A 26,701-nucleotide genomic window follows, 5' to 3' on the forward strand; every position below is an offset into this window, starting at 1 on the left:
GAGTGACCTGAAGAAGTGGCACTTTACGCTTATGGAAGCAGCAGTCAAGAAATCCAATGACGTATTGCATTAGGCAAATCTGCTGCACAAGACATTTTAAGAGTATTGAAGAGCACAGATGTCACTTGAGGACTAAGGTGTGTCTGACCCAAGCCATGGTATTTTCAATAACCTCATATGGGTACAAAAGCTGGACAGTGAATAAGGACAACCACAGAAGAATTGATGCATTTGAGTTATGGTGTTGGAGGAGAATACTGAAAGTGCCATGGGCTGCCAGGGTACTCCTTGGAGGTCAGGATGGCCAAACTTTGTATCTCATACTTCAGACATATTGTCAGGAGTGACCAGTCGCTGGAGAAGGATATCATGTTTGGTAAGGTGGAGGGTCAGAGAAAAAGAGGAAGACCCCCAGAGAGATGGATTGGCAATATGGCAGCATCAATAGGCTGAAGAGCGGCAACAATTGTGAGGTTGGCCCAGGACCAGACAGTGTTTTGTTCTGTTGTGTATAGGGTCGCTATGAGTCAGTACCGACTCAATGGCACCTAACAACAACAACAACAACAATTTATTCGAAGGGGGATAATTTCAACAGAAATTAAAGTATAACAGAAAGGACTCGTAAAAGAAGAGAAGCCAGAAGATGGAGGGTAGAAAGAGAATGACTGCCAAGCCTGGTCCCAGGAGAGCAGGGAAGTATTCAATAGAGAACAGCCGCCAACAGGTTAGCTCTCTGGAGAGACAGGGAAAGGAAAATGCCCAGACACTATAGACATAAGATCCTGAGGAGGCGCTTTTTGGGAGACTGAAGGGTCTTTTCAGGAAAGTGGGTGAGGAGAGGGGTAGTGAGGTGAGGGAGTGGGGTAGGGGTGGTTATCTGCTGTGATATGAAGCTGTGGTTTGAGGATACTGCTATCAACTGTCAACTATGCAATCCTACAACAAGCATTTCCTGAGGCCCTTCCCTGCACAAGAAACCTTCATTTCTGCATAGTCATAAATGAGTGAGCACACATTTGTTTCTATAGACAAATACCCTGGGTAAAAGAGGTTGATTTTATTACCTTCACATCTAGAAAAAGCCCATAAGCAATAACAGGTGATAATTGCATATCCTTTGAAGCTTATGTATGTGCTAATGGTGAGATAGTGCTATTGGAGGAGACCAAGAGCCATTCTGCAAAGGAACTACATGGTGTTAGTTCGTTTATTCCACAAATGAATGCTGTGTATCTCAGCATCAGATAAATGGGCTCTGAAGAGGCAGGCCATGGTTCCCGTCCTCCAGGAGGTGGACTCTGTCCTGAAAGCTTCTGCTCTTCCCACCATTTGGGCACATTTCAGTGCTTAAGACTGAGCAATGACTGAACCTGCCAGGGCAAATTTTAATGATTCCTTAGAAAATAAGTTTCTTACCATTTTAAACAGATACTTTTCTGGCTGCACCATAATTGCAGGTAATGGACTACACCAGCATTCCATGGCACGGTTTTTCAGGGCCACTGAATCCTAAAATGAACTCACTGGAAACCACTTCAGCTTTAAAAATTATAAAATCAAATGTCTCACTTCCCTGCATGCATCACTTTCACTTACATTGTTGTTGAAATCGATTCTGACTCATGGGAACTCCAAGTGTGTGCCCAAAGTCAGAAAAAAAAAATCCATCCTCCTTCTGGTGGCCCTCAAAGCCATTCATGACATGATCTCTGCCACTCTACGATCTCTTTCCATCTTTGTCTTTTTTTTTTTTAATGTTTAAAAATATTTTTAAGCTAGTCAAAGAGCATCTTGCCTCCCCATCCTAGTCCAACACATGTTAGTTGTAAAACCAAACCCACTTTGGTCTTTATGCTTAGCTTGTACATGTAATCAGTATGTACATTAAACAGCACCAGGGGACAAGCGTTAAAAGGGTTTGAAACAAATCATGCAGTGTGTATAGGCTGATGCATTTATTTCCCTAATTCTCTTGGTAAGACAGTTTAATGATGAAAGAGAAATGAATCACATGTATCGATATTGTAAAAATATGATTAATGGGTTTGTTTTTGTGTTTTTTTAGATTAAAGAACCATCCTCTTGATTATAAAATAAAGAACAGCCTATTAACTACCTTTCAAGCCAGGTAATTTACTCCATTAAAATCAACTCCAGTGTTTCAAGATTTAATGTATTGTGCAAATTCATGTATGCAAACAAACTCATTGAAATTCAGGAGGCCCCACTCAGAAACTCACTGCACTTACAATTCAGGGCCCCAACAGAAGACAGTGAGCTGGAATTGGGAAATTGAAACACTCATCCTTCCCAGACAGGGCGTTCTAGACTGCTCTCTGTTTTGAGTTTTGTTTTCACCCTAAATAGGAATTCAAGATGGCTTGAAAGTTTGTAGGCGTTAGAAAGTCACAACCAACTTGCTCCTGCATTACACTAACATGTTGGAGCCAAGGTCAAGGGGATGCTTTTGGACAAGTCCTTATGTGAGCAGAGGCCAGGGATAATTACCTTTACTCTGGGAATAATTTTAGTGACAAGTATGTCTATTTCTTTATTGGGTTTATAAGCGTCTATGGGTCTAAGCTTTAAGAACTAATTTTTTTCAAAAACTGAAGCTCAATCCGTTGTTGTTGTTGTTGAGTGCCATCAAGTCAGTTCCAACTCATAACTATATAGGGTTTCCCAGGAGCTGCTGATGGGTTTGACCTGCCAACCCTGCAGCTCAAACTAACCTTAAAGTCCAGCACCTTAGCTCAGCACAACAAACTGAGTAACCAAAATACTCCCATGCATGTCTTTTTATGGAACTCTTTCTAACAGGTGCTTCTTATGTTAACTGGTAAGAAACAAAGCCCCCCAAACTGGTAATTTACACTACTTAACAACAGCAACAACACTTCTATTGTCAGGAGGGACCAGTCACTGGAGAAGGGTATCACGTTTGGTAAGGTGGAGGGTCAGAGAAAAAGAGGAAGACCCCAACGAGATGGACTGGCCAAGTGGCAGCATCAATGGACTCAAGCGTGGCAACAGTAGTGAGGTTGGCCCAGGATTGTGCAGTGTTTCGTTCTGCTGTGTATAGGGTCACTATGGGTCGGTACCGACTCGATGGCACCTATCAAACCTCCCAACCATCTTCTGTACAGAAGAGTGAATTGAGATCAAGGACGTTAAAGAATCCAGCTAGAAAAGAATGATGCCAAGGTTTACCTGGACCACACAACTTCCCCAAAGATAACTAATCTTGTTTTTCAAGTATTTCTGAGTCACTATTGAGGCACAAGAACTTATTAAAGTGTTGAAGAGCAAAGATGTCAGCTTGAGGACTGAGTTATGCCTGACCCAAGCCATGGTATTTTCAATAACCTCGTATTTATGTGAAAGTTGAACAGTAAGTAAGGAGGATCGTAGAAGAATTGATGCTTTTGAGCTATGATGTTGGAGGAGAATACTGAAAATGCCATGGGCTGCCAAAAGAACAAACAGATCTGTGTTGGAAGAAGTGCAGCCAGAGTGCTCCTTGGAGGCCAGGATGGCCAAATTTCGTCTCTCAATACTTCGTACATATTGTCAGGAGGGACCAGTCGCTGGAGAAGGATATCATGTTTGGTAAGGTCAGAGAAAAAGAGGAAGATCCCCAGTGAGATGCACTGGCAAAGTGGCAGTATCAATGGGCTCAAGCATAGCAACAATAGTGAGGTTGGCCCAGGACTGGACAGTGTTTCGTTCTGTTGTGCATAGGGTCTCTATGAGTCGGTACTGACTCGATGGCACCTAACAACAACAACAACAATGACAATTGAGGCAGACAGTCCTGGTGCCCCAGGCTACTGAACCAGATTATCTGAATTCAAATCTGAGTTGATTCTATCATGTACAGCTGTATGACCCTGAGCGGTTACTTAACCATCCTATGCCTCTTATTTTGTCACTTGGAAAATGGGGGTAATTATAGAGTACACCTAAGAGGTTATTGTAAGGATTAAGTAGACTAATCTAAGTAAAATGCTAATCCAAGAAAAATGCCTAGAATCGTATCTGGTATACAATAAGCATTCCATAAATGTTAGGTCTTCTCATGAACAGCAAGTGCTGTAATGATGAAGCCCCAGGGGTTTACTGAGGGTTTACAGCTGTTGGAAGCTACTTTCACTAGCCTCAGTGGACTGGGGCTGATTTCACTCACACACATTTTTATTTCAGCGTGTCCCAAGTGCTAAAGATATTACACAGTGAATATTGCGTTCTCAATCTCAAAACAAAACAAAAATTCTGCAAGGGATTTACTGTCCTTCTTTTGTCAATACTGAAATGGTTAAATCATTTACTCAAGGCAAAGTAAATAGTAGAAGCAGGATTGGAACTGTGCTTTCTGTCTCCAAAGTCCAAGTCCTTTTATCTACATCATGTTATTTTGAGTTGTCATGCCTACTCTTTCCAGTTTGCCCAATGATTATCACTTAGGAGCCGTGTTTTAGAAAGGACTTTGCTGTTGTTAAGCGCCGTCGAGTCGGTTCCGACCCACAGCGACCCTGTACAGGGACTTTAGCGCATATCTAATACAACATCCCCTTTTTACATATGAAGTGAAAAAACAGAAGCTCAGGAAGTTTAACACTGATTTGCTTAAAGTTGTATGTTATTGTTATTAAGTGCCACTGAGGTGGTTCTTACTCATAGCGACCCAGTATACAGTTTCCAGGGAGCAGCTGGTGGGTTGAACCAGTGGCCTTGCAGTTAGCAGTCCAGTGCTTATCCTATCACACCACACCACACCACACCAGGACCCCCAATGGCATATAATGAATACCATTTCCACATTGCCACTTCTAATGCTTTTTTTTTTGAGGGGGGAGGGGAGGAGAACAATGGCTACTGTATAAATAGTGAAGGCTAAGTGAGGGTCCAGGAGCTCCCCTATGAGGAAAGTTCATGAATTTGAGCAAATGGACTTCGGTATGCTGAGCTTAGTTGCTGTGACCTTACTGCTTTCTGACTCAAAAACTCAGGAGTCAGTCTAGCCTACAATGCCACTGTGACTCTGAGGAAAACACTACCAAACAGGGTTTTACAAACAAAATCCAGATACAGTTTCACACTCAAAAAAAAAAAAAGGAAAAAGTCAACATGAAAATTAAACTGAATTTGTCAAAGGAAGGAAGCTCCCAATTAAGGTAGCTGTTCCTAGCACATTATAGTTTATCTAAGCTCAACAACATACAAGTATAACAAACCAATGGCCCCATGTGCAGAGGCAATACTGAGATTTCCTAAATAATTAGGCTGTTTTCCACAAGAGTCAGATTCATAATTAAATTCCGTCCTCTCCTTGCCCCCACTCTGTGGGAGCAGATTTGAGTGCTTCCTTAAGGAAATGGACTAGGCTATAAGCCAAGAGGCAATCCTAAACCAAAAGTCCCCTGGCCTCCTAGTGACAACAGGCAACACTTTGATGCATGTTTGCATTAGCTGTTAAAGGGGCATATCCAGAAGGAACCTACAGATGTGTGTTGGAAGAAGTGCAACCAGAGTGGTCCTTGGAGGCCAGGATGGCCAAACTTCGTCTCTCATACTTAGGACATATTGTCAGGAGGGACCAGTCGTTGGAGAAAGATATCATGTTTGGTAAGGTGGAGGGTCAGAGAAAAAGAGGAAGACCCCCAATGAGCTAGATTGGCAAAGTGGCAGCATCAATGGGCTCAAGTGTGGCAACGATAGTGAGGTTGGCCCAGGATCGGGCAGTGTTCCGTTCTGCTATGCATAAGGTCACTATGAGTCGGTACTGACTCAATGGCACCTAACAACAACTGTTTCTCAAGGGTTTGGTGATCAGTGCACACAGCTCTGACAGACTACTGAAAGTGACCTCTCCGTCTGACTAACTGCCCAACACACTGAGTCCCACAGAAAGCTCCAAGATCCACTTTGAGAAGAGTCATCTGTCTTGGACAGAACGGTCCAGGACAAAGTATTAGCTACTTAAGACACTGATTAAGTCAATTACCCTCTGAGAACCTTATTTTCCACATCTAGAATACAGAGATAATAAGCTTCCTTCATTCTAGATGATAATTGAGAGGCTTCAATGAAGTTATGTAAGTGACAGCACTTTGTAAACAGCAAAAATACAAGGAGAGGTAAGAGGCAATGACAGTACTCTTCTAACCTCCTAACTGCTCCCCTAGCACAAAACCCACCAGTGGTTCCCCACTGCTCTCAGGAAGCCCTTCACAAGCTTGCCTCTATTTGTCCTTCAACTTTACCTCTTATCATGTCCCCCACTTCACTCTAGGCTTCAGCCAAACAGGATGTCTTCGAGTTCCTCCAGAGAGCTGTGCTGTCTCCTGTATCCGCAGAGCCGCGGTGCCTGGAAAGGCCTCCCTGGCTCCAGACTAACTCCTCCATTGGGTTCCAATTTTAGCTTAAATGGTATTCATTTCCTCCTAGAAACTTTCCTCAACCTTTCCTCTACACTTTCAAACATCTTATAATTATCCCTTTGAAACCCTTATCTACACTGTGTTAAAGTTGCACTCATACTCATTACTCTTTCCTCTCTGAAAATGCTGTACACAAAAAAATGTTGAGTGAATAAGTCAATTTAGTAAAAATGATAACGACTTAAGTGTACAAGATTATTAGTTCACGAATACATTACTATAGCTTTCCGCCAGGAGACTTCATAAACAATGAGGAACGGGAGTCTTGAAGATCTTGCTCTAATCTCACAGCTCCTTTTTACTGATTAGAAAGCAAAGGTCATGAGAAGTTAAAAGACTTGCTCCAAATCAAATGACGAATCTTTGTAGAGCTACGCTTAGACCTCCGATCTCCCGGTTCTATTTCAATCCCTGCCTTTTCTCCCACAAAATGTTAGCTAGGTCCAGACTGTATGCCAGCCTATCACTGCTTTCTTCCTAGCAAGAGAACTGAAGGCAGACTTGAGTCAGGAAACCAATGGCCAAGTCCTGACCCACAGCACCTCAGGTTCCTCGTCGGTCCAATGGAATCTTAGCAGCATACCTAAATAGCAAAAGACTTCCTATTATGTTAGAGCCATTTTCAGCTACTTCACTAGGTTTTACATGAAGATAACGAAAATATTTGAAGATGTTTTACAAATATCTTTCCGAAGAAATATTTTTACAACTTTCAAGCTACAAAAAGCATCTTTTCCTGGTAATGCTTAACTTTATTGTTCAAGTCCACACATTTTTAGGGAAAGGATTCAAAAACATTACACAGTCTCTTCAGTACTTTAAAAATGTTAACCAATTAACAAGATCAACACAGCCTTGGTCTGAATTAACTGTTATTATACCTTCATTCTGTCTTCGTGTAGTCAACACATTAGTGTCCACCTGCAGAAAGAACCCTCAACCACAATCATTAACTGAAGAATGAAAGGGACAAACCCTTTATCTTTAGAGACAATGCTAGATTTCATAAGCTTCACAGGGCACGTCCACCAGCAGAGACCACGCAGTCCATCGGAGTTTCTATCTGTTTGCCTCTCATTACGAGAAAACAGGCCACATCTAATTTCTTTCAGAGGGACTTGTGCCATGACCAACTGGAAGCACCCACCATTATACATACGCTTTACTTGCAATAATTAAGAGATAATTTGAACAAAAATCGTGGTGAATCATAAAATAAAATATAATCTTATCTATTTTATTACTGGCAATTAATAATAACATAAATTTAAAATACATTGTGTTTATCAAAGTTGAAAGTAGAAAGTACCAAATGGAATGACACTTTTGTCATATACAAACAGGGGACTTCATAGGTTTGTGGAAAAAATTCCATTAATAATTCTATTTTTCCATGAACTTTCTGAAACCCCCTTACATAGCAGCTGAGTGCTTACCCATTGTGCCACAAGGGCCCCTTTATAACATAAATTAATAAAATTATATTGCTATGTGTATAGTATATACATATATAAACATATCATGCAATTATAACTAGTATATAGTCTTATATATTCAATTTAATTATAATGGAATTTTGTGAATGTGGAAGAAATGCTTTCATTTTCCCCACAGAGTTTTCATGCTCCTGGAAGAGTGAAAGTTTCAGAGTGTAAACTGAGCATATTAGCAAATGTGCTCTCTCACATTACTTGGTTTGTGGACAATACCTTGGTCTGTGTGTCACTCACAGCCAAGCACCAATTTTTGATTATCTAGTTCTACCCTAAAGATTTGCAGCCTCAGAAACCCTGTGCAGGGTCACTGTGAGTCGGAACCGACTCCACGGTACTTAACAACAACAATAATCCTATACAGGGTCGCTATGAGTTAGAACAGACTCAACATCACTTGATAACAACAAGCAGAGATCTATAAGGAGTCCTGGTGGCGCTGTGGGTTCCGTGTTGGACTACTAATCACAAAGTCTGCATTTTTGAGACTGTCTGCTCCAAACAAGATTTACAGTCTCAGAAGCCCTATAGCTCTTCCTATAGGGTCACTTCGAGTCAGCACTGACACGATGGCAGTGGGTTTGGTTTTGGTTAGATAATGTAAGAAAGGAATAGGAAGGAGTCAAAGGTTACTATTAGTTCCATTTTATGTATAAATTTCTAACTCTTCACCAAACAGTTTACTTCAAAAGCTAACAAGGAACAAAAGAGACCTAACAAAAGAAATGGAAGGTGAAGAGAGGGTTGAATACTGTTTTCATTCTACTCTCTTCCGCTCTACTTTCCAACTTCTGGTATGGGTAAGGTTCACTGGCTAGAGTTCATTCTCAATAAAGAACTAATTGTTTTCCGTGCTACATCAAGATTTTAAGGAGCTCTGGTAGCATAGTGGTTATGAATTGGGCTGTGAACCTTAAAGTCAGCAGTGCAAAACTACCAGCTGTTCCACAGGAGAAAGATGAGGCTTTCTGCTCCCATAAAGATTTATAGCCTCGGAAACCCTGTACAGGGTCGCTATGAGTCAGAATCAACTCCACAGCACATAACAACAACGAAAACATCAAGATTTTATTCTGTGACCTTGCAAGAGAAGTGAAAAATTCCTTATTGAAAACCATAAACAGCTATTCCATCCAAATTCATAAGCAATAAATGAGTTAAAGTAGCATGGTGGTAGTGGTTATGTGCCATGGAGTCGGTTCCAACTCATAGCAACCCTGTACAAGGTTTCCAAAGCTGTAAATCTTTACAGGCGCAGAAAGCCTCATCTTTCTCCTGCAGAACAGCTGACCTTGCGATTCACAGCCCAATTCGTAACCATTACGCTACCAGAGCTCCTTTAAAGTAGGATGTGCCATCTCACAATGCAAATTTTTCTGGCAAGAGAAGGCTAATGGATTTTTGTGTAGTGTGTTGTATGTGTTTGTGTGTATGTATGAAGCAATAACTATTCCGGGTAAGCAAAAATTGTAATTTTTAAATTTGCTGTTATTGTTGTTAAGTGCTGTGGAGCCAGTTTCAATTCATAGCCACCCTGGATAGGGTTTCCAAGGAGCAGCTGGTAGATCTGAACCACTGACCATTTGATTAGCAGTCCAGTGCTTATCCTACAGTGCCAAGCCAGGACTCCTCAACTTTTAAATAGACCTCCCTATATTTCATGTCAAAACTTGATCAAAGCTTTAGAACTTTTCCCTTTACTTAATACATCAGGCAAGTTATTTATGCATTTTTGAAATAATTACTGCCAAGTTCTTTGCCAAAATACGCAACACTATAATGTGACACGGGGATGCCATGCCAGTCCCAGCTCTGCACATTACTTAACCACTCTGATTGGTTCTTATCATGATGAGGTGGAGTGCCATGCATAACCCTACTTTTGCAAGTGCTCTGAAGTTCTGCCATGCTGTCACAGGACTGCAAGGAGCATTGTCATCCTGTACACTTGGGGAGCACGAAACTAAATTTGATGGATATGGTGACATGCAGAGTTTCTGCATTTCCCCTGGAAGCGAAGAATTAAAATTCTGGGCTGAGGAAGATATGAGCTCCCTGGAAAATGGTCAAGGGTTCAGCAACAGGTAAATGCCAAAGTGCCTAATGAAAGTGAAGCCGAACACGAACACTATGGATAGGACAGTAAGAAAACCATCTGTCACAACCAAATAGCATAGCAGGCTCCTGCAGTGAATTGTCTTCTACACAACCACCCCTTTACATATAAGGCTTCCCAAAGGAAGTTCCATTAAATACGTAACTAAAAGAAAGGAGATGTGTTTCTTCCTCTAAAGATAATCACATACCTAGTTCCTTTAGGTTCTTTTAAATTCATTTCAAAATAAGAAAAACCAAACGCACAAACCTGAACACATGAAAAGGGCACATCTTAGACTACATCAAGGATTCCCCTGAGAATATCTTTCCTACTGCAATTTAGTCACAATAGTTGGATAACAAAAAGCTACCTGTACATTTTATAAAATAAACAGCAAATGTGTAGGATGTTGGCATCTTTCCCCACCCCAACCCCAATGCCCATGGCAGACAGTAGGAATCAACTGCAGTTCAGATCAGACCTCAGAAATTTGTAAAACACCTTGGCACTCATCCTAGCTTTGAGTATTCTTCGATTTAAAAACCAAAACAACTATCATACAATTGATTCCAACTCACAGTGACCCGTCTGTATAGGGTTCCCAAGACTGAAACTCTTTATGGGAGCTGACAGCCTCATCTTTCTCCCACAGAGTGGCTAATGGGTTTGCAGTTAGCAATCCAGTGCTTATCCTATGGCAACACTACAGCACCTACCTACTCTTTAGCATGTTGTTGTTGGGTGGTCAAGTACAGGGTTTTTGAAATCGGCTGGTGGGTTTGAAGTACTAATCACACGATTAACCTACAGTGCTACAACATAGCCAAGTCAAAATAATGAAATGGATTTTTTTAAATAAGCTACTTTGTGACAGTTTCAGGACTAAAATAAAAGCCTAGTTTAAGCCATAAAACAGTAATCTTTCTTTCCTGTAATGAGGACAGAAAACTACAAACATCGGTTTTACTCTAGACAGTATGCTGTACCAGTGAAATATTCAAGCGGTTCTATATAATAAATGTTTACAACATCTTTTTTCAAATGGGATTTGGCTTTTTTCAATACAAACACCCCGCCCAGCTCCAATCCACTCACTACCCTGTCACTCAAATGAGTACTGGGCAGAACTCAGACACAAACACATCTCCATCTGCTAATTAAAACTGGGCATGAAACTGTTAACAGGCATCTGTTGCATTGTTTCAAGCTAATGGACAGAGAAGAGACAAAGCTGAAATGGCTCTTTTAATGCAAGCCCAGTGATTTCACTCATTTTCTATTTGGTATTTATGTTAGTGGGGGTTGGAAACAGGGAGTTAATTTAAACAGCTTATCATACAGACTGAAAGATCTGTGAAGTATTTTTTATATTCCAAAGGCATCCTTTTAAAATGGATTATCTAAGGCTACACAGCATTTTGTGTTAAGAATTCAAATGGGACACTTTTAATCATAACTCAGACATTCTTGAATCATCTATAATGCTATAAAGGATAATAACAATCACTAAAATTCATACAACACTTTAGAGCTCACATAACACTTTCACAATTCATTTGTTCATCCATTCATCCAGTCAATTACTCATTGAATACAGGCCTTTGGAGATTTAAGAGGTGAAAAAGACTTGATTCCTGCCCTAGGGAACTGACAGCAACCCTGGGAGGTAGGCGCAGTATTTTTATCACTCTTGTCTAAGGGCCTCGACTCACCAAAGGGCACAGAGCAAGTAACAGCAGAGGCCAGGACACGAACCAGCTCTCACTCCAGATCCACTGCTCTTCCTAAGTGACCTCACTATCTCCCTAACACCAAGCTTGAGCCAGCTCACTGCATCTGCCTCAAAAAACGAAATATTCTAGGGCTTTTTCATACAAATATCAGCTCTGATACAAGAGTCTATTTTAAAGTAAAGTACAGAGGTCCTGGTGTGGCACTGCAGGCTAAGCATGGGACTGCTCACTGAAAGGTTGACAGTTCACACCCATCAGCTGCTCCTCAGAAACCCTATACAGGCTGGCTGAGTCTGAACCGACTCAACGGCACTTAACACCAACAACATATAATAACCACCGCGCATCCTTAACCAGTTTGTAAACTTCATCTAGCCACAGACAAGTCTTCGTTGGTCCTTCTTGTTAGTAATCCTCACTCGGTTTTGCTTTTTCATTAACTGCTAAATAAGCTGGAGTTTTCTGAACCATTTTCAGCATGGCCTGAGATGTGAAAAGATTTCTCAGCATGGCAATGGTACAACTGCAGCTGGAAAACAGCTGCACACTTAAGTCAGGAACTATGCTGTAGTTTACTGCCCCATTCTGGGCCCACTCCCCTTGTCCAGGGTTTGAGTTTGCCACTCCTGACCTAGACAGTTAATGTCTGTAACTGTAGCCTGAATTTCCCTTTTTCTCTTTCCATGGCTACTTATACGTCAAAATCTTCACAAGATTATGCTCCACACTATTATTCACCATCTAAAATCTATTTCCCCATCCTGTCATTCTTCTGTGAAAACTCTTTCCTGCAAAAACTCCTCAAGTATCAATTCACACATACACACAAGGAAGCTGGTTCCCGGGTCTGGGAGAAAGGCAGGCCCACCTAGACTAGAGGCAGCCTCCCACCACCCCTGCAGTTGCCTAGCTGTCCACTTCCGGTTCTAGAATTCTTTTCAGCATTCGTTACTGGGTTCCAGTCAGAATTAACTCCCAATATTCCTCTTCTTCAAAAATCAAACTTATGCTCCTTTAAAACAATGGTCAGCCCTATTTCTCTCCAGTTTTTCTCGGTGGATCCAAACTATCTTGGCTGCTGTTGCCAAGAGAACCTCCTCCCCGATTTCCTGGCATGCAGAAGAGTTGGTGGAGCTCCTTATTACATTACACTTACTCTGAAGACTTGGTATCCAAGACTTGGTTTCCTCACAGCCATCCTTACATTTGTTAGATGGCTTTTTTTTTTTTTCCATTCATTAGAACATTAATTTGGGGGCTGAGTTTAACTCTTTATCGTCAAACGTGAAATTCGACGTTTCAGAAATAGTGTTGTTCTCAAACCCATCATATGAACTCCAGCAGGGTCCTACTGAGATGCTAGTCTACTGACAGCTTTGAAAGAACACAATGACATTTAAATACGGCGTTATGTACAAAATGTTCCACTTGTAGTTGCATGTTCCTTGCATATTTTTGTTTGAAAAATTGAAACCAAGGAATACAACTGTGAAAATTAAAGTCAACTTGCTCTACATATCTGGATTGTGCTCAACCACATGTTGATATCATCTTGGATAAAAATGTAAATATGCCAAAGTTTGTTTTCCAGTCAATAACTCTTGATAAAAGCTTTGAATTCTACCGGCCAAAACCAGATTTTAATTTTAAGCTGGGATCAGCCTACTTTTCCTGTAAAGGGCCACTCAGTAAACATTTTTAGGTTTTGCAGGTCACATACAGTCTCTGTCACACATTCTTCTTTGTCTGTTTTTTTCTCTAACAACCCTTTAAAAAATATAAGAACTATCCTTAGCTTGTGGGCTGTACAAAAACAGGTTGTAGGCTTTGCCAACCCCTGATTTCACGGAAAGTCAAGCTAAGAAAAATAGGCAATGGTACAAAATAAGACAGCTGAAGGCGCTCGGTTGTCCTTGCTGTATGCTGGGGAGTCGAATCGGGCTCTTACTCCCAAAGGGGTTTCTAGGCTATAATCTGTAAAGGAGCAGATGGCCAAATCTTTTTCCTGCAGAGTGGCTGGACTTTGTTAGCAGCTGAGCACTTCACCATCACACTATCAGGGCTCCTTCTCGTTGAGACTGCCGCACCGCCGCAGCCACCACCCCCCGCCACCACTACCACCCCCACCATCACATTGATTTCAACTCATAGCAGACCTGCAGGACAGAGGAGAATTGCTCCTATGGTTTTTAAAACTGTTAGTCCTTCCAGGACTAGAGAGTCTTATCTTTTTCCCATAGAGGGGCTGGTGGATTTCAACCTCTGACCTTTTGGCTAGCAGTCCAACACTTAACCCACCACACCACCAAAACTCTTTCTGATGAGACTGTTGTTGCTGTTATAAAGTGCTGCTCAGTTGGTTCTGACTCATAGTGACCCCGTATAGGGTTTCCAAAGAGTGACTGGTAGATTTCAAACTCCAACCTTGTGGTTAACAGTCCAGTACTTATCCTACAGTGCCACACCAGGCCTCCGGCATCAACAATTATCAATATATCTCTATTAATATGATTTCATTAGTCATTTGTGCACGGAAAGAATTTTAATACCAGGATGTACTTTGATCTCCAACATGCAACTACAGACACATAAAAAAAAGGGCAAAGGACAGCGACGTACTGAGTTATTTCAGCGTAAACTCCTATAGGACTTTGATACAAGCATTTACTATTTCCCAAAATAGACTTGGCTAAACAAGTGGGAACATATTTCTTCACATGCATGCAAAATCTAATTCCTTTATTGGAAGAAGTAGTGATTTAAATTTATAGACATGATCATCCTGATCAAAAATGAGCAGCAGTTCAATATTTTGAAAAGCAACATGGCCTTGGACGTGGAGTCCCCTAGATGCACTGCTGGAGTCCTGGGGTGGCACTGTGGGTTAATGTGCTGGACTGCAAAGTTGGTTTGAACTACAAAGTCGGTGGTTCAAGCTCACCAGCTACTTCTTGGAAACTCTATACAGGGTCACTATGGGCCAGAACTGATTCGCTGGCACTTAACAACAACAACAGAGGCGCTGATACAACCAGTTGTGTGATTTTGAGGGTGTCAACATAACCTTGGTTTTCTTACTTACAAAATTTGGGTAGAAGCATACAATAGACAACTTCTAAGGCACTTTTTGCCATCAAACTATGATTATACTAAATTGAGAAACCATTCAGGAAATACCCTAACAGGAAGAAGGGTTGTGTGGGCAGGAGAGGGAAGAAGATGCAATCGTCCCCTTAGAGGACAGAGCTGGGTTTTCTCTTAAGTTCCACTAGCATTCCAAGTAAATTCACCCTCATGTCAACATTACAATATTACAACCACAGCCCACAGGAAATATACAGCTAACCGGTACTGTCTGTTTCCTAGTTGTCTTTTGTTACATTTTATAGGCAATTAAATGACAATTTTGATTATGTTTTGTTTTGAGTTCTAAAACACTTGAACTCAAAGGCATACTGGTCCTAGACACTGGGCCTGTAGTTTCAAATGGACAAAACAGCCCTATTTTCACAGTTCTGGTGTGGCGCTGGAGGCTAAGCACTGGGTGGTGGTTCCAACCCACCTGCCACTCCTCAGAAACCCTATACAGAGGTCGCTATAAGTTGGAACTGACAAATAATAATGTTTGTTAACTATGAAATGTTGAGTCGACAGTACTCAGAGTTTCACAGTTAACAAATATTATCTGAATGATGAACTAGAGGATCTTTAATAAGTTAGATGAAAGAAAATCTACCCCACACTCACCCATAAGAACAGAAGGGTAACAAGGAAAGGAGGGGACCAGAGTATGAGGAAAGGTAACAAGACCTTAGAGAAGAGACAAGACTAGTATCTGTGAGATACCTGCATCTGGAGGCAAAATGACTAATTGTCTCCTTCCTTTTAATGATAGCAGATCTCCTATCAAAACGTCTAAAAATGGCAGACGCCCCTTTTAAAACGATTTAAACTTTGACAAAGCAAAATTAAGACTCAACAGTGTATCTTCACGGAAGGAAACAGGCACGTATACATACTGACCATACACACGTAAACAAACCCAAGGAAATGTGACAGAGACCTTATCAAGTTTTGTCAGCAATGCTGTGACTGCTGCTGTTATTGTTACTGATGATGTTGTAGTTGTTAAGTGCCATTGAGTCCGCAGACCTTGTCAAAATCCAGCCAAAGTAACCCAGGAAAGCACATACCTAGGCATTTTAAGAAATAATTATGACTGAGAAGGAAATGCATCTCCAATTCTCACCTCAACAACTTTAAATCACCTGGGGCTGAGGGTGAAGGACTTGAGGTGAGGGGATGGGGAATGGATGTTGCAGCTAGAGATGTTAACACCCCCAAGCCTATGTTTATGGACAGTGAAAAAGTCTGTAGGACTTTTCACCAGAATAGTGTTAATTCACCTCATTTCCTAGTTAAATTTCAACTGGGAAACATTAGGTTTCAGGTATGCAAATTTGTTTGCTGTTTGAAGGTAGTGAGTTATGCTCTCACTTCCTGTCAGGGCTCAGGGGGCTCAATAAGAGGCATGGGATTTCCCCTCCTCCATGTCAAATGCAGACAAATTCACAGCCTCTTACCACATCCACCCCACAGAAAATACAAAGATCTTGAATCTTACATCAGATTCACCCCATTTAAGATCTACTTCCTAACCAGTTTCAAGATCCTGGTGTTCATGACTTAATAACTACACCCCAACAGAGAACTCTATTTCAGTCATTTAATAATAATAAAAATAATAATAATAATAATAATCCACTCAAGAAAGATTTTAGTCCTTCAGAATGAAAAGCAATTTTTAAAAGCTGCTATTTTAAAATGAAGAAGAAGTGAGGGAAAATGAAGGCAAAACAAAACAACAGAGAAAACAGAAGTCTTGCAAACAAGCAAAAGTTAGTCAAGGAGTATAGAAATAGCACTAGCAGGTCACATTCACTTTCTGAAAGGGTCACATACAGACTGGACAAAAGACTACCCACTCAACTTGCTGAAAATTATCCTTTATGCATTCAATAATAAAAAGGGATAATTTGGGGTTTTGAAATTAGTACCTCATAAAAAAACAAACAAACAAACAAACAAACAAATGCCCTTAAGTTCCTGTATCAGCTCCCACCAAATTTTTAAGACTACTATACTTGAGAGATGGCATTTAAAATCTGCTTTCACAAGAAGAAAAAGTCCCACTCAAGGCTGACTGCCAAGAACTTGCAAGTCAAACTTCCCTAACAGACATTACAACACACAGGAGGTTTCTGACCACCCAATCCTTATGAAAATTAAGAGGCCAAAACAAAGAAATAAACAAGACATTGCCTTACCTATTAATACTTGATTTAAAGAACACTCTGGAGCTAAATATTCTTTTTGAAACAAGATAAATTATGCTTTAAACACACAAAAATTCAAACACACTTCCAGAGCCCTAGTATTTCCCAATCGAGAAATCAATGGTGAAATAGCTGTAGGAATCATTGGAAAGATGCCGGAACGAGCTACTTTTAGGGGCCACAAACATCACCCAGACAACTGAAAATTGAGATTCTTAAGGTGCTGCTATTTAGTGAGGGAAATGATGTTAAGATTGCTTCTATAATCAGCTTAAAATCAGTTTTGATTTGTTCTTCAGTTTATGGTAAATTCGAGGTCTTATTTACGATGGTTTTCACCAAAAAAGTTGGAAAGATGGTTCCCAGCCAAGATCAGGAAAAAAAAAACACACAAAAACTCTTAAATCAATTGGAAGTAAAGGGGAGACAGGGAGATATATTTATTGCATGTTGTGATTCCTTTGGCAAGTAATAATTAGAACCAAAGCAAAATATGAAGGAAGAATGTAAGATCCATTTGTTGGCTGAGAAGTTGTTACACATTTAAGCTCAATTATTTTTTAAAAAAACTGAGACGTGTTGCTTCTCAGGAGAAGGCAATAGAGGGATGAACCATATTTTCCCGACCATACCACTCCCCCAAATCACCAATTCCCTTAGCACCCATTAGCACTCAGAGAACAATTTCACCCTCTACAGACACTATTCCATCGCTAGTCCCTTTCTGCTCTTTTTCCTGCACATGATCCAGAGGAAGTAAGAGAGAGAAAATGGTCACCAGCGCTCTCAGTTCCTGGAGAAAAGTCCTGCGCCCCACTGTTTTCTATTTCCTCTCTCTTTTCCATTTTTTTTGTCTTCTTTGCACACTCTCTCTTTACTATATATCCTGTTTCTCCTTTGCCTTTCTCCTTCAAACACAGCTCTGCTTCACTTTCTCCACCAAGTATCCTCATTCCATCCTCTGGTCCCCTGAACTCTTTTCCACCTGCAATTTTCTTTTGCCCTCTCCCACGACATCTCTGTCCAAACCTCTTGGAGACAGTGCACTCCCTCATTTCTCACCTCCACTCAATTCCCTCCCGTTTGCCTGATTCTCACCTCTCTTGTCCCTGGTGTCCTCTGTCCCTCTACTTCATGTCCCTCCCATTTCCCCCAACCCTTCATTTCCCCCTTCACATTTCCTTCCTCTTTCCTGTCTTTTAATCCATTTTCACACCCACTATTCTCTTCCTTCTCCCAGGAGATTTCTTGCGTTCCCCCACTTTATCCTTTTAGGACCCCTTCCTGTCAGCCCCTCAATTTTCTCATTTCCCCAATACCCCTAGTGCTTTTTCCTCTGGCTCCTCTTTGCCCCCAAGTTCCTCTTCTCCCGGAGCCCACGTTCCCCGCCCGTCCCTCGCTCCCCAGCCGCCCCCGGAATCCCCTCCTCCGGGCTTCCAAGCCCCCCGCCTTTCCGCGGCCCCTTCGCTCCCGCCCCTCACCCTCTGTCCCGGACACGCGGCCCCTCCCTCACCGATGGTGGAGATGAAGGTGGTGTTGAAGGCGTCCTCCGAGAAGCGGAACAGGAGGCAGGTCTTGCCCACCCCTGAATCGCCGATCAGCAGCAGCTTGAACAGATAATCGTACGTCTTCGCCATCTTCTCGCTCCGGCCTTCTGACCGGGGAGCGAGAGGAGGCGGCGGAGAGAGGCGGGGAGGGGGCCGCGGGCGAGGGGGCGTGCCCGCAGAGCCGCCACCGCTTGCCCCGCCCCGCGCCCCGCCCCGCCCCTCGGAGAAGGCCTGCGCGCCCCGCCCCGAGTGACCAATCCGCTAGGGCTTCGTCATTGCCGCTCGCGCCCCAAAGCTTCGTGGGACTTGTAGTTTTTCTAGGGCATCTCGGGCGTGCCTGGCGCGGGCTGTCTGTCCCGCACCAGTGAATAAAAGAAGGTCGCTTTCAGTAGGGTGACCCGATGGACTAGGCGTTTCCATCCGAGCTGGGAGGGGAATCCCTGTTGCAGACTCTGAGGATCGCGCCACCGGAACTTTACTTCGCGGTTTCTTTGTGTGCGGGTGCCTTTCAAATCAAGGACCATGGAATCTGAATCCAGCGGTACACGCAGCTCTTCCGTGTGGACCGGGAGCAGAGATTCTTCCTTCCCGCTATTGTGGCGCAGCCTGTGGGCTATCTGTAGGGTTTATTATCCTATTTCTCCAGTTACTGACCAGCAAAAACTCCTAATGTGGCGCTGTAGGATCAGCACTGGACTGCGAACCACAAGTTCGGTGGTTCAAATCCACCAACTGCTCCCTGGAAACCCTATATAGGGTCACTATGAGTCGGGAACGAATCGACGGCACTTAACAACAACTACGTAGAAAATTTCTCCTCCCCTACACACACACACACACACACCCCAAGAGGATGGATTTAAATAAATAAGATCTGGAATTGAAATAATAGGTCTTTGCTTCAAGCTTGGTGCTGCTGGTGGTGGTTTTGTGGCGACGAGTCGGTTCCAACTCAGCGACCCTGTTATAGGGTTTCTGAGGCTGTAAATCTTAACTGGAGCCGAAAACCTCATCTTTCTCTTGGAGCAGCTGGTAGATTAGAACTTCTGAGCTTGCAGTTAGCAGCCCAACATGTAACCCACTACGCTACCAGGGCTCCTTGCTACAAGCTTGTGCACTACAGAATTGCAAGCATCATGTGAGGCGGGAACTATAGCCATGGGAATTTAGACAATAAGATTTGGATTTTTGTTATTTCACCATTTAATCACTGTGACACATCTTCACAGCCTTTTTTGCACCTCAGTTTTCTCATCTGTAAAATGGGTGTAAAATAACCTTACCCTCCCCACACAGGGTTGTGGTGAAAATTAAATGAAATGCTGACAGCACTTTGTAATCTATAAAGCATTGTAGAAAAGAGTTGCTGTGGTTACCATCTTCATCCCTTAGTAAACTCTCAGTGAACAATGAATGAAGAAGGCAAACAGCATTCCATTATACTACTTTGCTGTTAAGTGCCATCTAGTCTGTTCCTACTCATAGCGACCATGCATAGTGTTTCAGAGGAGTGAGTGATGGGTTTGAACCGCTGACCTTGCAGTTCAAACCGACTTTGTGGTCCAGTGCATTATGCTACGGCACCACACCAGGATTTAATCCTTTATTATTCACTGTCCTGGACTCATTCTTTAATAGTCTGTGGGTGTCTTCAGACTTTTTTCATTAGCTTGTTTCAGAAACCCAGCAGATCAAACTCTTGTGAAATGTGCATTTACAGTGTCAGGTAATGCTTAAAAGCAGGCAAGTAGCTGGAGTCCCTGGATGGTACAAAGGCTGCTAACCATGTTAATGAAAAGGATGGAGTTCACCCAGAAATGCCTCTGAAGAAAGGCCTGGTGACCTACTTAAAAATAAATAAATAAATAAAAATCAACCATTGGAAACCCAATAAATCAGAGTTGTATTGTGACACAAAGTGGGTTTGCCCTGAGTAAGTGTTTATGCAGTGTTGTTGTTAAGTGCCGAGCTAGCCACAGGAGAAAAATGAGGCTTTCTGCTCTCTCGATTTAAAGCCTAAGAAACCCTATGCAGGGTCACTATGAGAACTGATTCAAAAGCACTTAAGACATTGGTCATACAGTACTCAGATAGTGGCTGCTGCTGCTATCCTAATGCCTAATTTCTAGAACCTACTTGATGGGATTAACGCTCTAATGAGGTCACAGTCAAAGTTTTCATGCCTAATGAGAAGGAATTCTGCCTTCTGGCACATACTGGGCAGTCTGTGAACTTGGCCTTAGCCAAATTCTGAACCAAGTATGGACAGCTCAGTGGTAAACTTTCATTTATCCCCTTGCCTGGAGAAGGAATATATATATTCAAAGATAAATGGAATACGGCACCCTATCCAGAGAAGCAGCAATACCAGAGAATACCAGAGATGGAAGCAGAGATGAGGACACGGAGAGAAGGAGCAGCTGAGGACTCTAGACTCATGGAAAGAGAGGGACTGAGTGCTGGCAGCCAGGAGGCAGACTTGCAGAATGTGCCCTTTGGTTGTTTAAATTATATATTCCTTAGTGTTTCTGTGTATACCGCCCCCCCCCCCGCCAAAAAAAAAACCAACACAGAGGGAATGGAATTAAATACTGTTGAATAATGATGCATAGATGAAATTGTAATCATTGCAATGAAACAAACGATGGTATAAAGTTGATGTCCTCCCACATAAATAAAATTAAAACTTTAAAAAAACAGATAAATGGGATCTTCTTTCTTTCTTTCTTAAAATGTATACTTAGAACTTTCAGCCCTACTGTCCTCTTACAACTAATGGCATTCTCTTCCTGTAAGAATAAGAACACATTGATGGGGAAAGACTAGTGTGGTGCTGTGTGTTAATGTGTGGGTTAATGCAAGGTCCATTTGATTCACAAGGTTGAATTCCAGTTCATCAGCAACTCCTCGGAAACCCTATACAGGGTCGCTATGGGTCAGAACCAACTAGATGGCACTTAACAACAACAACAACACTATGGAAAGAACTCAAGTTTAGAAAGGAAACTAGAGTTAAGAATCTTAAAGTCCCTAAATTTCCTTAGGGGATTTTTTTTTTTTTAATCAATGGGAATTTTTTAAAAAATAATAATTCTGCTTTATTTTCACTTCCCTGGTTTTTCTCTGCTAACAAATGTACATATTATGAATTCCTTGCTGTTAAGTTTTTGTCCCACTCCACTGTTGAACAATGTAAGCATTTTGATATATTGGCACCACTGCAAGAAGAATATGATTTTTCCCCATCTGATACAAAATTAATTTCCCTATTTTTGTTCATATTTTGTACAACAGTTTTTTGTTTGTTTGTTTTTATTGTGAATTGAGTGATAGTTTACATGGGAGAACATCAGCCTTACACTTATCCCATTGTACTTCGTCTAATTGCAATGACTACAATCCCCTCCATGCATCATCATTCAACAGCATTTGCTTCCATTCCCTGTTGTTGTTTGATGTACATCAGAGCACTCAGGAATATACAACTATTCAAACAAGCAAAGGGCATACCCTGCAAGCCTGCCCCCTGGCCACCAGCACACAGCCCCTTTCCCTTCCCGACTCTAGAGTTCCCAGCCACTCCATCTCTCCACATCATTGTCTCTGCCTCCATTTCTGGCATCGTTGCTTCTCTGGATAGGGTCCCCACACTCCACTCTTCTCCCTTGGTGGTCCCAGGGTCCTCCACTCCTGAACTGCAAGATCAACCACTCCCCTCCTTTTGTTACAAAACGTCTACCTTTGCATTTGCAACATTCACAGTCATTCCTGATAGCAATTATTCACTATTGAACCACAAGAATCTTATCCCTATCTCCTTTCACCAGCCCAATCTAGACAGGTTGGAAACCACTCAGTGAAGATTCTACCTTCCCCAGCACCCTCTGAAACTAGGCTCCCTCTTGAAAACTTGTAAGCCAGTCACTTTGTGCCTTTGCAGTCCCCCGTTTTGGGTAGCCAATGTCTAAGTTGCCCATCCCTGTCAAACCTGTGTACAGAGGGGTGGGAATGATCCTTGCTGTAAAGATTTGCCCCCTCTTTTAAGCTACTACATCTATAAGTATAGGTCAAGTTCATCAGATTATAGCAGACTATACATTTTTTCTCTTCTTTCTTCCTCTAGTCGAGTTCTGATCATCCAGACATTGAAGCTAGGTCAAAAGGGTACTATCTGCAAATATGGGCGTTCTTGTGCATCTCCCCTCACATCATATGAGCTGGACGCTTCACTCTCCACTGTAGTCCTCTGTGGCTTTGTCCCTGTCCCTGGGCTCAAGAGTCCCCAGGTCTCGCCATACTGCTGGCCAACCAGGTCTCAATTCAGGTTGACAGGAGTCTATTGAACATGGACAACAGTACTTCTTTAGAGTTTAAGTTCTTGTAGTAGTAGCTGGATATTATTGAGTCAAGGCACGTTGCTTAAAAGATTGGACAGCAAATGCATCGTTAGAGATGAGGGTACCTCAAGTAACAAGTTTCCCCTGTCCTTTTTGTCTCCAAATGGTACCAGTGGATCTTATCTGTGTTTCTGTGATCTGAGGACACCATATGAGATCAGACCACATGAGCCATCCTGAGAGCCTAACTATTTTGCTAAAAGTAAACACAGTCAATTCAAGCACTGCCTCAAAGGACCTTCTACGCCATCACCACCCCAAATTGTCTATGTTTCTTAAACGTTGTTTTGATTATTTTTAAATTGGAATGCTAATCATTGCCTAGCTTTGAATCAGGAGTCTGGCTTTGAACCAGGAGTCTGGCCCCTGTTCTGATAAGATGTGACCACCTAGACAGACAGGCACCAGGATAGTCAATCCCACCCTCCCTGAGATATTTATTGGGGCATCATGACCACCTTGTGATTTCGTGTGAATGTTAGAATTGAGGCCCCCTTTGCAGGCAGTGCATGGCTAGCCTGATTGAGAAGCAGTATAAAAGTGCTTGTAACAAAGTGTCTTGGAACACATAACGAGCCTCTTTGCTGCAGGTGTTCCAGGTGTTCTGTTAGTTCACTTCCTATAATAAAGATTCTTCTCTTTTTTTTTTTTTTTTTTGTTTGTTTACCTGGAGTGTTGAGTGGACTCAATCGCTCCAGGGCATTAGACTCAAGCTTTGGGGTAACATACATCAATATTTTTGCCAGTTGTCCAAACTCACCCTGGAAATGCTATATTACTGTAGACCAGTAGGCAAACCAGCACATTCAATTTGATTCAGTCACTATTCTTTCAAACCTTTGATAGGGTCAACACTGTACATGACAAGATGTCTACAGAAGTCTAAAAGTCCAAGGGTTTTGCCCTCTGTGGTTTTTGTCAGGCCAGCACTCCTTCTTCCCTCTTTAGGCAGCTTCTCCTCACCCACTAGTAGCTGCAAGTCATGGTGCTTCACTCCTCCAAAGATGTATGGCCCAGGCTGGATCAGTCTGAGTTTCTCCCTGTGAATTTTCTACTGAAGTGAGGTCATGAAGATTTATCTCAAAGGAGATATGCCTGGTGTGAGGTCTGTGTGAGCTTCAGACTGGGCTTGATTGAGGTTTTAGTTCATTTTCCTGCCTTTCTCAGCAGGTTTACTTTATTCTCTCAGACTGGCTTTCCTTGTGGTAGGTAGCAAGCCTCGTGGTGGTATGTGCCGTCAAGGCAGTTCTGACTCATAGTGAAGTCTCATGATAGTGTTGCAAAATTCCAAGGTAAACTACCTCTTATGGTAATTTCTTCCTCATGGGTTAATCTCTCCCCTCTCCCCCCCAAGAATCAATCTACAAACCTATTTTGTTTTGTTTGTTGTTGTTGTTCTTTTTATTGTGAATTAGGCAAAGGTTCACAGAGCATCTGTTTTACATTCAACTTTTCCTACACACGGAGTCAGGTGTGGCACAGTAGAATGAGCACTCGACCTCAAGATTGCTTTGAACCACAATGTTGGCGATTCAAACTCACCAGCCGCTCCTAAGAAGCCCTAAACAGGGTCACAATGGGTCAGAACCAACTCAACAGCACTTAACAACAGCAACAACATTCAAACACATTTTGTTTTATGTCATTGGCTGTAATCCCCACAATGTAACACCATGTATCCCACTTTCGCCCTGTGTTTTCTGTTCGCATTCCTCTTTGTTTCCTAACACTTCCGAACTTCGTCCGTGGGCAAATTCTACCCTTTTAATATCACGTGGTTGATTATTCTAATGTGTGTGTACTTTGCAAATGTTATTGTGCCATCTATAAACCTTTATTATTTGGCTGAAAATTGAGTCACATGGGTGAGTTCATTTCCAGACCCGAAAACTGACTGAAGGCCACAGTCTAGGGGGTTCCACCAGTCTTTATATGACCAGCAGTAAGCATGGTGGGTTTTTTTTTTCTTAATCATTTTGAGCTTTGTTCCACATTTTCTCCCACTCTGTCCAGGACCTTGTAGTGAGATCTCTACCAGAGCAGTTGGTTGTGGTAGCCAGGCATCATCTAATACTTCAGTCTCAGGGTTGAGAAAGACTGATGTACAAACCTGTTCCTGAGGTTTGTTTGCTTCCTATGAATATATACATTCAAAAATTAATATAAGCATCCTTAACTGGTTTAAATTGCTCCTTAACACTTGAGTGCTATAAATGTCACCTTTCTGAATTGCTTAAACCAAATTAAATTTGATTGGGACTTCTTAGACGGCAAGGGCTGGCAAAACCAGTATCAGTCATTATTGGTCATTTTTCTCCCCTTAATCGGGTCCTACAAAAATCCAGGAGTTTGCATGGCCCTGAAATATTAGGGGTAAAGCAACTTCTGACCACCTGTCTGCACTTGTCAGTGTTGGTACTTCTGTCCAACCACTGTCCAGTTCTGGTCCTCTGCCCTCTGTTGAGCACAACTATCCTGAAGATGTCCTTCATGGTGCCTATCTTCACTGACTGATGGCTCTGCTGTCAAATGAGTTGTCTAATAGTTTGTGGACCTCTTCTTCTTCTCCCTTAAAACTTGAACTCTTTAAAGAAAGTTGCTGTCAGGTGTCGTCAAGTCGGTTCTGACTCACAGCAACGCTTCATAGGGTTTCTGAGGAGCAGCTTGTTGTTGTTGTTGTAAGTGCCGTCGAGTCGGTTCCGACCCATAGCGACCCTGTACAAGGTTTCCGAGGGTGTAAATCTTTACGGGAGTACAAAGCCTCATCTTTCTCCCGTGGAGCGGCTGGTAGTTTCGAACTGCTGACCTTACAGTTCGCAGCCCGATTCGTAGCCACTACGCTACCAGAGGAGCAGCTAGTGGGCTTGAATTCACTGGTCTTGTGGCTCATCCTACAGCACTACACCAGGAGTCCTTTGAGGAAAGAGACATTGCTTATTTCTCACTGTGGTCTCAGCAAACTTAGCATGATGGCTTTCACATAATAGGTGCTCAATTAAGTTGAATGAATGAAGTGAAAAAATAAACATCTGAATATCATGACAGCATTCTAGTTATTTAAATAACATCTGGGACATCTTTAGTTCAGTGTTTGTTACAAGAGCTAGGTATTTGTGGCCTTTCTGATACCTTTCTGATTAGACTGTACCTTGTATTTTTATATGTTGTTGTTCATTTTTTTAGTACACTTTTTGTTGTTGTGTTTAAGAAATCAGTGTGATTTTATATTACATCTCTAGCTTGCCAAGATCATATTGAATGATAAACCCTCAAAATACCAGTTTCTCCTATTATCTCTCTGTGATCGAAAAACATGCTATTTGTTTAGTGATAGTCCAGTGGGATAATTCTCTAATTATTCTCATCACAGAGGAACAAACTGTACTCTTTCCACCCACTAATACTTCCTGAGCAATCACTAGGTGAATAATGTCCACTCAAAGAAATATTCATTAAGCTCACTACAGAACCAGCTCAGCAAGGCTACCTGAGGATACAAAGAGATCTACCACGTGGTCCCTCAGTTTGCTTTCCTACTGACAGGAAAGCTCATAAGTGAAAAATTAAGTGGTAACTGTTTTTGTTGTGGTTAAGTGTCACTGAGTCAGTTCTGACTTATAGTGACCCTGTATAGGATTTCTAAAGAGTGGCTGG

At 42.0% G+C, this 26,701-nt stretch overlaps 1 protein-coding gene across 1 annotated transcript in view; it reads right to left on the reverse strand.

The window, feature by feature from the left end:
- The window catches only part of RAB8B (RAB8B, member RAS oncogene family), an 89,156-nt gene extending 70,335 nt beyond the window's left edge, over positions 1-18,821 (reverse strand). Inside the window, exon 1 of the mRNA XM_006831560.1 lies at positions 18,617-18,821. Coding sequence (XP_006831623.1) covers positions 18,617-18,740 — 124 coding nt within the window. The 5' untranslated portion in view covers positions 18,741-18,821. The remainder of the gene's footprint in view (positions 1-18,616) is intronic.
- Positions 18,822-26,701: the final 7,880 nt, after the last annotated feature.

Source organism: Chrysochloris asiatica, unplaced genomic scaffold (assembly GCF_000296735.1).
Source record: "Chrysochloris asiatica unplaced genomic scaffold, ChrAsi1.0 scaffold00004, whole genome shotgun sequence".
Taxonomy (NCBI): domain Eukaryota; kingdom Metazoa; phylum Chordata; class Mammalia; order Afrosoricida; family Chrysochloridae; genus Chrysochloris; species Chrysochloris asiatica.